General features: G+C 43.4%; 1 protein-coding gene across 6 annotated transcripts in view; it reads left to right on the forward strand.

The window, feature by feature from the left end:
• Positions 1-3,060: 3,060 nt before the first annotated feature.
• Positions 3,061-16,435, forward strand: part of LOC133003957 (protein furry homolog) — a 43,282-nt gene continuing 29,907 nt past the window's right edge. For all 6 annotated transcript variants that reach the window (XM_061073789.1, XM_061073790.1, XM_061073792.1 and 3 more), the window contains exons 1-8: positions 3,061-3,271; positions 9,689-9,888; positions 13,538-13,591; positions 14,355-14,494; positions 14,624-14,714; positions 14,879-14,958; positions 15,056-15,136; positions 16,015-16,183. In XM_061073789.1, the coding sequence (XP_060929772.1) occupies positions 3,202-3,271; positions 9,689-9,888; positions 13,538-13,591; positions 14,355-14,494; positions 14,624-14,714; positions 14,879-14,958; positions 15,056-15,136; positions 16,015-16,183 (885 nt within the window). In that variant the 5' untranslated portion in view covers positions 3,061-3,201. The remainder of the gene's footprint in view (positions 3,272-9,688; positions 9,889-13,537; positions 13,592-14,354; positions 14,495-14,623; positions 14,715-14,878; positions 14,959-15,055; positions 15,137-16,014; positions 16,184-16,435) is intronic.

Here is a 16,435-nt window from a genome sequence, read left to right on the forward strand (position 1 = left end):
CCTTATATGACTCGACGTATCCGGCATTTAAAGCAACTTTTAATTTTTGTTGATTTTGGCGCCCCTGTGGACAAACGCGGAAGTGCTTCCACTGTCGCCTTTCGTAAAACATCGGTGCAGACAGCGTGTGCGTTTGTTTTAGAAGTAGTGAATATTAAGACGCTTGTGTAGCGATGATTGCCACCATCTTGTTTATAAGAGACGTGGAGTTGAAAGTTAGCCGTTAGCCTAGTGTGTAGCCTGTAGCCCGTCCACCAACATTGACAATGGTTTATAGAAAAAGCCAATTTCCTCCCTGATTGTCTCATTTGCTTTAGCAAGTCATGAAGAGGTAGCAATATTATATAAGACCGTTTCTTCTCTTTACTCAAACTTAATCTTGCCTTCCTGTATAAGAAAAGTCTAAATTCACTCTACTACCAGGGACTTACATAAGCGCTGGCCCCTCATTGGGCCTCTCACTGGACGAGTCAGGCTGCTGACCAGATTATAACTGATGGATAAGTCACGGAAGTGCGCTGTGTTTGCTCAGTGTTTAAACAATCCATTTGGGCTGATCTCTGTTTTTATGAAATGAAGTGTTTTCTCTGGGACTGAAACAGGGAAAGTAATTGTCCGTAATTAGTCAAATTTGACTCTCATTAGTTCAAGTCCCTCGTTGCTGTTTGTGTTCGTCTGAAACACATTTTCTCTGGAGAATCGAGTCAAATGTTTAAGAGGTGAGAACAGAATCGCATAAACTCTTCATTCTGTGACACTTTGTTAAATCACTGGTGACTCGCAGATCGATTGTGGATCTCGGGCTCTGGTCATCCGAAGGAAACCACACAAACTGTTTAAAATACTGATTTGGGGGAAATTACCTCTGCCAAGGAGGAAATGTGTAAAGAACTACTTATCAGATCTGCACATAATTGGAACATTGGTCAGGAAAGAACCCATTAGATTTTAGGGCTGGTCCAGACAAAAGGGGCAGATCCAGGAATTCTTTTCTTAGACGTTGTGAGATAAGGCATTTTGGATATTTTCTTCATTTTCCCAGGCAACGTTAATGGATTTAATTGAAAAAAGGCATATTTGGAGAACTGATATGTGACATTTGGTGCAGCTTGATTGAATTTAAGGGGACTTTCGGGCCTTCGTGCAGGTATTCGCTCTTCTGAGTGCCAGTAGTTGTGCTTAGCATCACTCCCTGCTAATGTTTTACATGTATTAGGCAAAAACAGTAGAAGCAGTATGTTCGTCAGGTTCCTTTGTAGCTTCTTACCCACTTTATTTTCCTCAGACACGGTTTGAGTTTTCCACCGAATATATCATCATCCTGTGTGTTGTGTAAGTGTCTCTAACATGTTTTGTAACCTCTGCGAGAAGCTTTCTTCATGTAATATCTGCAGTTGCTTCCTCAAACCCACCGTTTATTCTTCACTACACTGTTCAACACGAGTTGTTGGGTTGTTATGACAACACGGAGAACAGCTCTGCAAAGTGTAGCCCCCACATCATCTCCAGCCTGTTCTGCTGGTATTTAAAAATAAGAAAGAGAGGTGTTTGACTTCAATCTTCGGCTCTGTGCTCATTTGCTGTGAAGATATAAAACGAACGAGTGTGTCTGAGGTGTAACAAGTTTAAATTAAATGAAGGCATGAGTCACAACAGCACTTTTCTTCAAGGGTGGTTTTATTCATGCCTCCAAAAATAAAAACAAAGTCACTGCTGTGGGAGTGCACACACACATAGAAACACAAACACACACACAAACACAAACTGGAGACTATGTTACAGTACACAAAATCAAAATGTCCTGTATGACTCCAGATGCCAGATCTCCCCTGAGGCAGGCGACATTGTTCTGGGACACCTGTGCCTCAGAAATGTGTCTGTATCAACACACGGCAACCATTACTGGCTTCTCCATCGCAGAGTGTGTTATGTAATGAAGGTCAAGTTGCTGTGGATTGATGGCCAGACAGAGTTCTGATAGGATTATCCTGAGAGTGCTGAGGGGCGGCGGAGGAAGGGGATTGGAGGATCTGGGTGACATGTGGTCCATATGGTTAAAGTCATGCATCTGCCTTTTACGCAGCAGAATGTTGGATTGGATTGTTGCATGTTCAGGAGATGGAAAAGCTTATGTTCATTTCATGTTACTTTGAATGTGGACTCATAACGCTGCGCATCATTATTTCAGGAATATAGGCTGATTATACAGAGCGTAATGTGTTTGATGGACATTTTTTAATTGCTTACATTTTTTCCTTCAGTAAAAATAGCACCAAAGAGTGTTTGCATTGTATATTTAGCATGATTTTAGAGATAAGGGCAATAGTGCTTAAACAATTTTATCAAGGGAGAATATGCTTCTTGTATATTTCCAAAAATAGTACATTCACATTTTTAAATTGGACAAAATAAAACAAAACACAAAGAGGCATTCTGCTAATTTTTTTCAAAAAACTCAACCTTTTTTAGACTTTTGGTTGAAAAATATTGGCTGCATGAATTAGTAAGAATAATAAAAATGTGAGAGACCCTAAGGGGATGCACAATGTCTGTCGTGAAGGGGTTAAAAGGCAACATTCAGGCCCTGCTCCCCTGCAGATCTGCAGATAATCCCGTCTGCTTGCTGATCAAATCAGCGTCTCCTTCTTCCCACTGCTCTCCCAGATCTTCCCTGTAATGTGTCCCACTTCCCATATCTGTCTCTGGTGGTGCCCCGTTAGAGGCTCCCATGCAGTCCTGCAGAAAGACGCACAAGCCCGGCTGCAGTCATCCTCATCATCATCATCAGGGCCGAGCACGCAGACAAACAGTAGTTATTATTAACTGCGCTCCACTAAGAGGATTGCTTCCTGCGCTCTCAGCCTCCGCGCATTTATTTAAAGGGAGCTTGCATTGCCGCCCACTGCCTCCCACAGCTTTAGAAAGAGAGAGAGAGAGATGTGGACAGAGAGTGGAGGGAGGGAGGGAGAGGGAGAGAGAGAGAGAAAGGGCTGATAGCCAAGGACAGGACATCAGAGGAGGGGTGAAGCGGTGCTAGTGTGTTCTCAGGGAACTCGTCAGCGCAGTGTTGTGTGCGTCACAGAGAGGTGACAGCAGGAGAAACCTGCAGGTCCCTGCTCAGCTGCTGCTGCTGCTGCTGCTGCTGGAGGGAGACCACCACATCGAGGGGTCCGAGCGGACACTCAACAGGGAGCTGCAGCCATGGCCAGCCAGCAGGACTCAGGCTTCTTCGAGATCAGCATCAAATCCCTGCTGAAATCGTGGAGCGGCAGTGAGTAGCAGCTTGTGTCTTGTTGTTGTTGTTGATGTTGTTGTGCTCAGCTGACAGAGCAGCTCCACTGGGGATCTGACCTCATGGTCTCGTTTTCCTGTTGTTGTCCATGACTGGGACGTGCAGTGGCTGTGCACTGACTTCACCACAGTGTTATTGTTCATCCTGCCACTTGCTACCAACTTGGAAGCATCATTTCTATGTGATGACCACATTCAGAGCAACAGCAACACACACAACTACAAGCAGCAGTTACTGTTAAGAAGTTGTTCATCATACACAAACACACTGGACCTTCATGCATCCGTTACATTAACCTGCGCTCTATCCGATGATGAAGGTGAATCAGCATTTCATTTATTCCGATTCCCTGGAGTCTCTCTACCCTTATTCCTCTTTACCCTGTGAGTCTGTGACAAGAGTCTAAATAGCTCCTACTAAGTGCAGGGACACGGTAATAGGATTAGTGGCGGTTCAGCTTGGATGCATGTTCTGTCCAGTGTGAGCGGCTCCGCTTGCCTTCCACTGGGCCCAGGAGGCCGGGATGGGAAGCCCTCCTCCACAAGTGTCTTTTTATAGAGGATGTGAATGAAGGTGACGGAGAGAAAAGTGGTAACAAGTTAAAAAAACAACACACTTGTGGTGCTCAACCCAAATATAATACAGCAAAGATATCTGATGTACCAGAGAGATAGTGGCAGGTTGGCTGCTTGTCCCTGGCAGTGTTTATAGCTTATATCCATTGCATCAGAATGTAAAGAGATACCTCAGAACATGCTGTGCCTGTCCACACACTCTGCATTGAACCATCTCCTGATGATGTTGCATAATCCTCACAGTGGGTCACTCTGCTGATAAAGGCACAGGCAGCCGTTGTACTGTTTCAGCTGTGACCCGCGGCTGTGCATTTCACATTTCCATTAAATATGTGATCTCCTCATCTCCTCTCCCTGCTCCCACTCACTCGAGCTGTTATGTAATGAAGCGCAAGATTACAGCACACACTCTGTAGCTGTTATTGATTATAATAACCGTAACAGACACCATACTTATTACTGTAGGCTGCTAAGATGGAGATAATAATTATCGCTTATCTTTGCATATGAACGTACTGTATATATATATATGTAAATATATTTGTTTGTGTGGGTTTGTGTGTTTATATACACACACATCAGGTCAGACTTTGTGCCTGACACCAGCGGTGTGTGTTTATGTGCTATCGCATACTGTTTTCACTGTAACCACAGGGTAAACAAATGTGTCTGTCATAAGTCAGTGTCTCTCATAATAAAACAGAGATGAGAATCAGCAGCATGTAACCGGCACCGTGTAGCAGCAGCGTTAGGTCTGGAGTTCAAATCGCCCGAGGGCTGGTCCCCCGTCAGCCAATCAGAGCAGGAGATGAGTAGTCAAACGTGTTATTCATTTGCCAGTCATTTTCTATTATGAACTGCAGTCATGCTCACCTTCTGTTTTGTTTTCTATTGACATGTTAATTGCTTTTTGGCAATGGCTTCTGGTGTAACTCGTATAACATCATCTCACTTCTATGTTTTTTTTCCATGTGCATAATAATTACAGTAATGTGCACAAGTTGAAAACAGACACCTCCCCCTCTCTGTTCAGCTGGATGAGACAGATGCAGGCGTTTTAACAGTGACTTACATAAATGGGCTGAAACGCTGTCCCGCACAGCAGGAGGCAGTTTCCCAGCATGATGTCAGCTCGCTAAAACAGGGATGATGGTCAATAGTTTGAGAGCGACATTTTAATCTGCTTTACACAGAGGTCTGTAATCACTCTCACACTCTCTCCACTCAACTCCCAATTTTTTTGGGACACTCAAACTGTGAACTCGTGATAAAGTGTTTGTGTTGGAGTGTTATGTTGCTGCCTCCATTGGCTCCAGCTGTCATGTCCACTTTTGGTAAATATTTGTTCTAAAAAATATTTAAAAGCTTTTATCTCTGATATTCTGCCAGGAAACTTTTTAAAATATGAAGAATTCTAAACAGAGTTTGGTGGATTTGTTAGGGCAGCAGCTCTGGTTCAAGAAGCCGGGGATCATGGGTAATATCCATCGTTCAGTTGTGTTTCAGTTCATTGACGGGGACATTCAGAGCTCCACACAACACATTGATAGACTTTGATTTTTCTCCACATGAAAACAAGTTCATCTCTCAGAATCAACAAAGTGAAGTGTGCGGCTACAGCAGGCGCTGTCGCTCGATATCAGTTACATAGTGTTGCTGTAACAAGTGGCTAAAGGTTGTAGTATCAGACTCAGAATGTTGAAGTTTCTTGTCTTTCAATCCTCTACAGACGCAACATCTCAGCTCCTAATAGAGCTCAGCATGCTTTCTATTGTTCACAAGGAACTAAGACAAAATTACTTCAAATAAGTGTCAAACTTTTACCTCGATTACGATTCTTGAAAATGCTTTTGATTATTTTCTTGAATAAAGACTTAAAAATATATAAACTAAGTGACCTGGAACCTTGCAGGAACAGCAACTGTGGAGAAAATATCACAATAACAATAATCAATGTCTCTGGTAAAAATTGAGTACCTCTGCACTTAAAACAAGCACCTAACCACAGAGAAGGATTCTGGGAAAGCAATGAACGACCTGATGGGCCCGGTGTCCCAAAAATGTCTGTTAGTGTTTTTTAACTGAGAAGAGTCCTGGAAGCAAGAGAAGACATCAATGGAGGGAAACCAGACCATTAATTCATGGAAAGACATCTACTAGGGAGAATTGTACCTGGGAGGCAAAAAAAATGAGATCTTGATGCAGGAAAAGCAGAATGTGAACAAGAAGGTACACTTGAGGCTCCATGAAACACCAGAGAAGGGCAACCAGACATGAAGACTCTCGCCAAACATCTTCTGCAGGAGAAACATTCCTTGGAGGCTTGTGAGGAGCAACTGAGGAAGATCACCATTGTCACAAGTCAACAGAAGAACGTCAAGGAGGCTCTACAGGGGGAAACTGGACATGATCGGCAGAGAGGCCATTCAAGTTAACAAAGTTCTCCAAGCAGAGGTGGATGATCTCTGCAAGCAGCTGAAGGTGTGTAAGCAGATGCTGCAGAGCCAGGAGAACAGTTTGTGAAGCTGTTGAGCCCAAAAGTGGAAGAAGAGGACCGATAAGGTCAACGTTATTTCAACCAAGGGACTGAGGAATGAACTCTGAAGTGTTCAGGAGCCATACTAGGTCAGTGCAGGGTGATATCATAGGCCTGTAGTGGAAGTGTGTAATCAGATAACAAGCAGCTAAACACAGCTTCTCTCTCGCGCTCTCTCTCGCTCTCTCTCTCTCTCTAACATTTTACTCAGTGAAAAACTAAATAATAAAACAAAATCTAGGCCCTATTGATTTAACCGGATTCTTTTTGATATGGAAATAATCAATTTGTCACAACCTCTTTACAACACCCTGTTTCCTTTGGCCTGAAACTTTATGACCTAAACCAGCTGGAAGGATTTTCTTGTTTACTACATTACATGATGCAATTTTTTTCAAACTAACATTGACCTTTAGTCCACTTCAAAACAGTGTCCTTTAATACCTCCCTGGAACTATAAGACATTTAAAAACTACACCGCTTTTAACGAGGGTGTTAAACAGCAATATTTCTGTCATTGCAAAGCATTGCCCACTACTTTCTCACAGATGTGCACCGTCAGTGTTTCTCAGCAGTAGCAAGACACAGTGCTGCCAAACGTCTATGTTGACATTGGAATTTCGGGTTCAGTTATGGAGGCCAGTGGTATCTAAATATCCTCCCACTCTGTTCACAGACGGCTGCTAAAGTGGTTGTTTACCCAGCGGGACAGTCTCTGCGGACGGCATATAGGGAGCTGCATTCTTTGTGTGCGTGTGAGTGTGTGTGTGTGTGTGTGCGCGTGTGTGTGCGAACGAGACACTTGTTGGCCTGTTTGTATTGTCCTCCAGGAGCACCACCATGCTCAGGGTGTTTCCAGCATGGCGATGATGTAATGCACACTGTGCCCCAGCTCCTTGTTTGCAGAGTCACATGTTGCGGGTGAGTCTTCACGTTGCGCCCAGAGCGAGTCATTGGGAGGATCTTTTTCGGAATGAGATGTTGATTTAATTCTACCCAACGTGTTTTGCAATGATATCAAATGACGTCACACCCAACATTTGAACCCAGACTCAATGCTGCCATGGAGACATTTATAAATCTGAAATATTTGCTTGATTGAGTCTTTAATTGTCTTTAAATCTTACCTGAAGTTTTGTCGCTGACTTTAAAGGAAGCACGTTAAAGCAGGATCTAATCAGAGGGGTGTTTACACACTCTCGGTCTGTGTCTCGTGCTTTGAGGATCACAGAGGTGGACCAAAAGGGGGGGGGCTGCTCCGTCAGTATAGTGTGCACCCCGGGATAAATATAGTCGCGCAACTATGCCACCATAGCATGCTGGACCTCGTCACTGTGCTGCGGCTCTGGCTAAAAATTCCTGCCTGACCTTCACGCTTGGAAGGCAAGCGGTTGGTCACAAGGCTGGAGAAAGCCAAAGCAATAGCAGCTCAGAGAGGGAGAGAGGGAGATATTGCGTGGTCCCTCGTACCAAACACTTACTCCCACTTTTGTCGACACACCCGCCGTTGGCTCCGTGCACCATGGAAACTATGCCTAGCAGGACAGAGCCAGCTGACACACAGGACATGGACATTGGTGGATTTTACTAGAGTCTTGACTCAGGACAACCCTGGATAACACATCGTCCTTCCCCACTATGGACGGGACAGCGGTGTGCTGGAGTAAGGCCAGCGTCATCAGCTTCATCAAGGGCCTGGGTAGGTGCTGAGTCGTCCCGAGTGAGGGAAGCATGTTCTGAAAGAAAGCCGCACATGTTGGGCATTCCTTGAAAGATACCCAAGCACGTCACCTCCTAGAAAGAGCTGGAGAAGAAGACTTTTTTTATTTACTTTTGTGCAACCACATCTCTCCAGCTTCTCTTGTGCACCTTCGTCAGAGTTGCATACCTTTATAGCCTCTAAAAGTTGCTGATTAGAACTTTGTTCAACATCTACTTTGCACAACAACTCCACTTAACTTGTAAATGTGTGGGCAGCTTCCTTCTGCTTCCTGTAAATACACAATGGTTTTCATTAAAGACATTGAAGTGATTGATTGAAGATGAGTTTATCCTCTCAACCTTTGATCTGCAGGGAAATTGATGTTTTTGCTTCTGGTTTCTCTTTTGGCCGACGACCAAGTTCATTACATCTAATTATCTTAATCATCTCTTTGATTCTTTCTGTGGGTTTTATCTTGTCACAGCTTGAATATAAATTTCAAAGCTTCTCGACATCTGTTGTGCCTTAACTTAATATACAGTATGACTCTACACACTGATAAACAGAACCAAGAGATAAAGATCATACTTTATAGTAATAAATACTCCGTAATAAATCTTATATTTTACATATTAGTCTCAGAGAAATATCTCCTTATGACAGGTTCAATTTGCACAACACGCATGAGCAAGACTGCTGTGTTTGCACTTTTATACCGTTTCTTGACTTTGTAATCTCCAACCGAACCAGTTTTAAAGTTTTTGGCCCAATTTGATCAATAAATTAACAACAATTAAAACAAAACAATGTGTTCCAATGTGTATTTCACAGATTTAATTAGTTCCCGCCACTGTGCTGTGTGAACCCTGTGGCGCCTGATGTGATTTCTGTCCAATCACTTTTATTTATCGCCTGCACCCCCACACACTCAAGGAAACGTGGTTGTAATTACTGTCATTCAAAAGACCTCTCTGAATATTTAACACATCCGATTTATGGCAGTTCCTGTGGTGGACGTGCCGCTCGGAGTCCAAGAGCTGCAGCCTAAATAAAAAATTCAAAGTTCTAATGAGATGTTTGTATGCTGCTCTTCACTATATTTAGCACTTTAGTGTCGGGAGGCAGCCGAGCGTAACACTGAGGTAAAGTTTAACTCTTGCTTAGTTTGTGGGGTTTTATGGCCTAAGCCAAGCCATCCATAATTAAACGCGGGCCACATCTTAACACTGGGAGGACGATCACATGCTCAAGATCTCTGCTTCCCTCAAAGGGCAGTGACATCTTTTGGTACGAGATGAAAACACCAGCTGCCGGCCGTGGTGCTTTAATTTCCACATGTGCTCTGTGCTCAGTAGCAATAGGAAAGAAAGAGCAGACTCAGGGCAAGCCGGTGCCCTTTGGTCAGTCTCCCTCAGGAATGTTCAACATGTTGGGAACTTTATGTCCATGTTTGGAAACTTCTCGCTGATACCCTATTCGGCGATCTCCCTTTGTAAACAGTTGTGGCGGATAATGTGCCGCTCGTTTCTCACTTGATTTGGCAATGTTTGACTTAACCAAACTGCTTCCTGTCGTTTCCGCAGCGTCGCCCGTGGGGAACGGATACAACAAACCCCCCCTCCCTCCAGTCTGCTGTCCTCAGGGAGAGAAGGGTCCCCCGGCCATGATACCCATCAGCATCGACCCGGAGAGCAAGCCGGGCGAGTACGTCCTCAAGAGCTTGTTCGCCACCTTCACCAACGTGTCGGAGCGCAAGATCCGCATCATCATGGCTGAGCCGCTGGTGAGTGGACGGACGAGAGGTTTTCTGTCCTGTGATTGGTTGCTGCTGCTTTGTTTTTCTTTTTAAAAGCCTGTTGGTGTTATCAGGAGGAAATTAGTTATATGAGATATTTAACAACAATAAGAAAAAAGCAAAGATTGCTAAAGACGTTCTTGAGGAAACAACCTTGTGCAGGAGACATTAGTTTTGTCTCGTTTGCTGCTCCGTCTCTGCCCTCCTGACCCCTTGTGGGTGTCCTGACCCCCGGGTCGTGAACCAGGCTAACACAGTCAGACAGGAAGCCTGACGTTTGAGCCCACTATAGCCCCCTTAGCACGTAATTACAAACATTGGTGGAAGAACTACGCACAAACTACTAATTCCTCCATTATAAAATCTCAAGTACACCTGTCATTTGCTTTATGGTACATTTATGATGTGTTGATCTGTTTTTATGACAACAGGCAGCCTGACTCCCGCTAATAAAGCTCACGCCGGTTGAAACTTCACAGTGATAAATTACTGTCAAGGCTCTGGGCCTGCACCTGAGTCCCTGGAGCGGAGATGCTAACTACCTTGTCAGGTTTAATCGCTGGAAGTTTACTGTGAAGCAGCAGCTCCATTAGCACAAATGGAGGAAGCAGCTTAGGGAAATAAACATGAACATTTTATCCAGGTTCATTGTGTAACAGTGTTAACACTTGAAATGCACAGCTGTAATAAGCCCTGGGTAAAGTTATGTCCTGTTTAATGTTATATTTTATTGTTAAAAACTAGTGGTTAGGTAAAATCAGTAAATACTGTCAAAACAATCCAGAACAAGATAACTTTATCGTTAGTGCACCGGTACAACACAATGAAATTCAGTTTAAAGCCATCCTGTAGATGCCCCTTAGAATAGAATAATGAATAAACATACAAACTAAAATCACTATAAAGATATGTAAAGAAGAATATACCGTATATACTACAATGTGCAATGGCCGCATACAGTGTGGAGTTAAGTGTCACAAACAGTGATCCCACCTCAGATGGAGCAGTAGTGCAGTGTTTATTCAGTCAAGTGGTGGTTCACTATTTTAAAGGATATATTATGCTTATGATATATTTATGTACTTGTTACAACCCTTAGGGGAACCTCTGCTCTCACTTACCTTTGTTAGTTTGTTGTCTGATAATTTAAAGACAAACAAATATTCGATTATTTGAAAAATATTGTTAGCTGCAAGTTCTGAGACGGTCAGAGAAACAGTCAAACTGGATTGCTGATGAGGAAAGTGTCTCTTTCCTTGTTGGTGAAGGTTATTTTACTTAATGGAGGGATCAGGCCCAATACATTGCGATGCTGAATAAAATAAATCATTTAGATTACCAGACCACCTCCTTTATATTCCTAGACGAACCTGTGTAGGGTTGTTCGGGTTGGGGGAGGTATCCACTCCACTGAGTTCCATTCTAGTTTTGATCTGTCATTGTTTCTATTATAAAGACACTGACTAACGAGCTCTGCTGGAAAAAATAGATGAAGCTATAAGCTGCCAATAAAATCTTCGAGAGCCTTTTGGCCCGGTGCAGGTCGGAGCCAGCGGATGGGGCCGGCAACAGCTGTCATAAATTATTCTGTGTGCAGACAGTCAGGCAGACAGGGACGAGCCGCCGTGCGTTAATGTGGGCACCACTCACCACCTGCTCCCAGGACCACATTAGTACCATGCACTGAAAGTCAGCTAAAAATGACCAGCCTTATCTGTATAAGTAAGAAAAGTTCTATAAATATGTTACATGAAGGCGTCATTCATCTTACACTGAACTTTATTTGCTGATGCTCTGTAGCATCTTCTGACCACAGTTCTCCCGCGATGCTGTTTGCACACGGCTGACGTGTAAAGTTACTCGGGGACGCTGTGGACAGTCAGTCGCCATTTTTAGGGAAGTGTGATTTATGAGGAGCTGTTAGTTGCTCCAGCCTCGGTCTGCAGGGAAGTGTTAATTACCTCAGGGGAAAGTGTGCAGACCCTCTGGAGAGGCACAAAGAGGATGTGTTTCCTGTCAGTGGGGAACTGGCTGAGTTATTACCTTCTAGTTATTGACGGTTGTCTGCCCGGCTCGGTCTCATCACTAAGAGGAATTTGTTTAACCAATTTCTTCATATTCAAAGAGGGACTGTAAAGGCTGGTATTTATATCAGGGAATAAAACATATCTGATAGTGATATATATTTTTATAAATATATATCCACAAATTATTATTTTGGGCCATAATTCATTAAAATGTTTATCAAACACTGGCAAAAACCCATAACTATAACTTGTTTTATAAATAATTATAAATTAAAAGCAAACACAACTGAAAAAAATATGTACCACTTGAATAATTAAAAATATTAGTTTTAATGTAAAATGTACATAAAATCTGCATCTTCCCACCATCGTTTATATTTATGTTAATTATTATTTATTTAAATAGGTTTTCAAAAAAATAGCGTAAATATGTGACGCATTTACAATCAGTGTTGCTGCAAGAGGAATAGACTTTCCAGGGCAGATGGGCTCCTCAGATTCAAGCATTTGTCCAAAAAGCTAAAAGGTTCATCAGAGCATCGAGCTTAGCTGGCGTTCCAGCTGCAAGAGAGAGAGAGAGAGAGAGAGAGAGAGAGAGAGAGAGAGAGAGAGAGAGTGAAATGACTATCAGCCCACACAGTGTCAGTGTCAGACATCTGACAGTCGGCTGTTTTGGATTAATCATCAAGTGATGTGCTGTTCTGCTGTATAGAGACAGCTGAGGGATGTATGTGGAGGAGCAGAGCAGGAAAAGGACAGGAGGTGCTTTGGTTTGTGCTTTGCATTATGGGATAAATTATTATTATGAGTAACCTGTTAAAATATGACTCAGTGTTTGATATCTACATCAAATTTCCCTGTACATCAAGCCAGTGTTGCATTATAATCAGATCTCTCTCACCGTTGTGAAGCTGTGCCTTGTGCTGAGCACTGTTTTAACTTATCTTTGTTACACCAATATCACAATAAAAGTCTCTGGGCTTCTCCCGCATGTAGTAAATTAATCTTAACGTTTACGAGGTCTTAAAACAGTTTGCAAAGTCGTAAAACTTCTTTGGATCACACAAAACTTTCTCCAGATCTCGCAATTAAGAATTGTTTTAGTCCTTGTCCCTTAATGGGTTCCATAGTTTTCTGTATTTCTCAGTCAAGATTAGAAAGCATGTGTTTAATTTGTGCTTTATGTCCAAAATGTCCCAAAAAATGAATCAAATATTAAAATGTTGTAAATGTAAAAGAGGAAGTCGACAAGTTAATGTTTAATTCAGTTTAAATCCGTCATGGAGGCCTTTCTGTCAGATGATAGAAGAGTGTAATAATGAGAGCTGTCATGAATGTCCCATCTCTTAATATCTGACCCTGCTGCTCGGGCCTGGAATCAGTGAGTGATGGCTCCCCTCATTAGCTTGGCTGTATCGAGCCCCTGTTCAGAAATATACTACACACACACACACACACACACAAAGACACACACACACACACACTCTTCAGACAGGGTGGATAGAGTTATGATCTTCGGACCAAACTTTAGAGAACTTTGTTGGAGTTTCTGCAAATCATAAAACCTGCAGAAGTTTTTGAGATGACGTCCTTTTCTTCTGTGTTTTCAGGAGAAGCCGTTAACGAAGTCACTGCAGAGGGGAGAAGATCCTCAGTTCGACCAAGTAAGCGCTTGCTTTTGTTCATTTAATGAACATTTGAGAATCACTACTCACATTAAACTCTTGGCTTTTTACTGTTTTACCCTGTGAGCATCCAGGCCAGTCAGCTTTCACGTCTTAAATACTGTTCGAGTGTCACGACAGAGCAAACGGGTGAAAGCCCGGCTCACATCCCCCAGAAAGGTCTTTCAGAGCCAGTCAAGGGCAGCAGTGTTTACCTTGAGATCTAGCCCTGGCTCTGTGCTGTAGGTGTGTCCGGCAGGTCTGTGGCTCGGGGGGGAGAGAGGGGCCGCTTCACAGCGACAGGGGTGTGTTTGTGCTGCTGCGTGAGGCCATTCAGCAGCCACACAGAGCCGGGATTCTTCTCCAGCCCCGTGCTGAATGAAGGGCTCGCTGTGTTCCCCCGGCCGAACCCAGACTCTCCTCCCTTCCTGTGTGCCCGGCCCGTTCCTTCCGCTCCCTCCCCTTCCCCCCAAAGACTGAGGGAGGCTGCCCCACTGGCACCTTGTCTCCCTGCACAGAATCAATGAGCACCGGCTCACTCTACCATTTCCCGATAATGTAGCCTCGGATTTAATGTAGGAGCTGTTCTTTGGATGCCACAGACATGAAATAGTGAAAAAACGAATAAGCCCTGTTTTAATTTGTTCTCAAATCGCTGTAGAAATAAACAAAGGAAACTCTGATTGCTATCTCTTTCTTCGGTATGTTAACTACCTCCCTTAAACATGCATTTCCACGATATCTATACGTCTTGTTCCCGCAGATGATAAGCACCATGAGCTCTCTGGCTGAGTACTGTCTCCCCTCCATCCTGCGCACTTTGTTCGACTGGTACAAGAGACAGAACGGACTGGATGAGGAGCTGCACGAGTACCGGCCGAGAGCCAACACCAAGTCCAAGAAGTGAGAGTTTGCTCAGTTGGTTTCTTCACGCAGCGACTGTGGCACCAATCATGTGAATATCAAGCTGGCATTGCAGTGTGCGACTGTGTCAAACCTGTCGCTCTTGTTTCTGCTCCTCTTCTCCAACAGCGACGAGCAGCAGAGAGATTACCTACTTGAAAGAAGGGATTTGGCCATTGACTTCATCTTCTCTCTGGTTCTTATAGAAGTTTTAAAACAGGTGACTTGACTTATAGCTCTCTGCGACACATGCAGGACTCAGATCATCGTCCTAGTTTGTGATTAAAAAACTGTATCCTGCTGAAAAGCTTATCACGATTGGCGTGTTTGTTGTTTTTCTGGATTTCCCTCGTCACGCCATTGTGTCTCCTGATTCTTAACTAGATGCCGCTCCACCCAGTCCTGGACAGTTTGGTCGGTGAAGTCATTAACCTCGCCTTTAAGCACTTTAGATACAGAGAGGGGTGAGATCTTGTTTTTCTCCAGCTCATTTCCTTTCTGTCTGTCACAGTTTTAAACTGATCTAAGGTTTTTCTTTGATTAATGTTGTTTTCCCTGCAGGTATCATGGTCCTAACACTGGCAACATGCACACAGTAGCTGACCTCTATGCTGAGGTGATAGGAGTATTAGCACAGTCAAAGTAAGTATAGCAAGTACAGAAGCACGATTACATAATTGATTATAATATATATTTCTTTTTTCCATATTTTCTCATCTACTGTAATTCTTAATCGTCTGCTCCGCTGGGTTTTGGTGTCGGTGTGTTACCGCTGCTCGTGCCTCTGCAAAACATTCCCCGGTTCCAGGAGCCTGGAACGTTCTGTGGAGACACTTTTTTGGACAGGTCCCCCTCACACCAAACTAGGACTGGAAATTGATGTCTGTTTATTTGAATTTCTCATATCATCCCAGTGAGGAGCAATCCCTTAAAATAGAGATATGGCCGGTGAGCGCGCCACATACCTCCCGTCCAAAGTGCGCTCTGCTTAACTTCCTGCGGGAGATACTTCACTGAGAGGTGTTTAAAGAGGCCTTTATTTTTCTTTCTTTGGTTCGAGGTCAACAAAGGAAGAAAGAGGTCGGGGGCGAGGTACAATTAATCAGATGGGATTCATAGTTAGGAGAGATTTATGCTGTTAAATGACTAATCTGGTTGTCTACATGATGTAGAAACAGCTGTGTTTGCTTTCTAAGAAGATGCTCATATGACCTCTCCTCGTGAATTATCCTCTAAATTTAGACGAGGTGAAGAATCCCATCTCTGGTTGGGTTTGGGCAAGGGTTCAGGTGCTGGACCGGGGGTTCATCCTGGGGCACCGACACACAGTCTGCATATGGGAGGGGGTATTTCTGGGAGCTCCCTGAAAATGTCATCAGTGTATTCTCTACCCACATTAAACAATTTCAAGTGGAGGAGCTTTTATTGTGGAAGTGCTGATGTGGGATGTCTTTAAATAGAATCTCATTTAGCTTTCCTCTCTCTCTATCTCTCTCCCTCTCTCTCTCTCTCTCTCTCAGGTTTCCTGCTGTGAAGAAGAAGTTCCTGGCCGAGCTGAAGGAGCTGCGGGCGAAAGAGCAGAGTCCATACGTGGTCCAGAGCACCATCAGCCTCATCATGGGGGTCAAGTTCTTCAGAATTAAGATGTATCCCGTCGAGGATTTTGAAGCCTCTTTTCTGTTCATGCAGGTACAGCAGACTTCAATAAATAATAATAATATTTCAATCTCTCATAAACCTGCCTGGCATCTAATAAAATCTTGTGAGCGCTCTTTATTTCCTTGACTGTTTTATTGGCTGTTTTGATGTGTGTTTATTAATAATTAAGCTAAATATAGTATGTTATCCTTCTACCTTTGGCATGCTCCTGTACCCTTTTCTTATAACCCTACTCATTAGATTTCAATTTAATTCAGTTTTTATTTTGTGCTGAACTACTTT

This window comes from Limanda limanda, chromosome 6 (genome assembly GCF_963576545.1).
Source record: "Limanda limanda chromosome 6, fLimLim1.1, whole genome shotgun sequence".
Lineage (NCBI taxonomy): Eukaryota > Metazoa > Chordata > Actinopteri > Pleuronectiformes > Pleuronectidae > Limanda > Limanda limanda.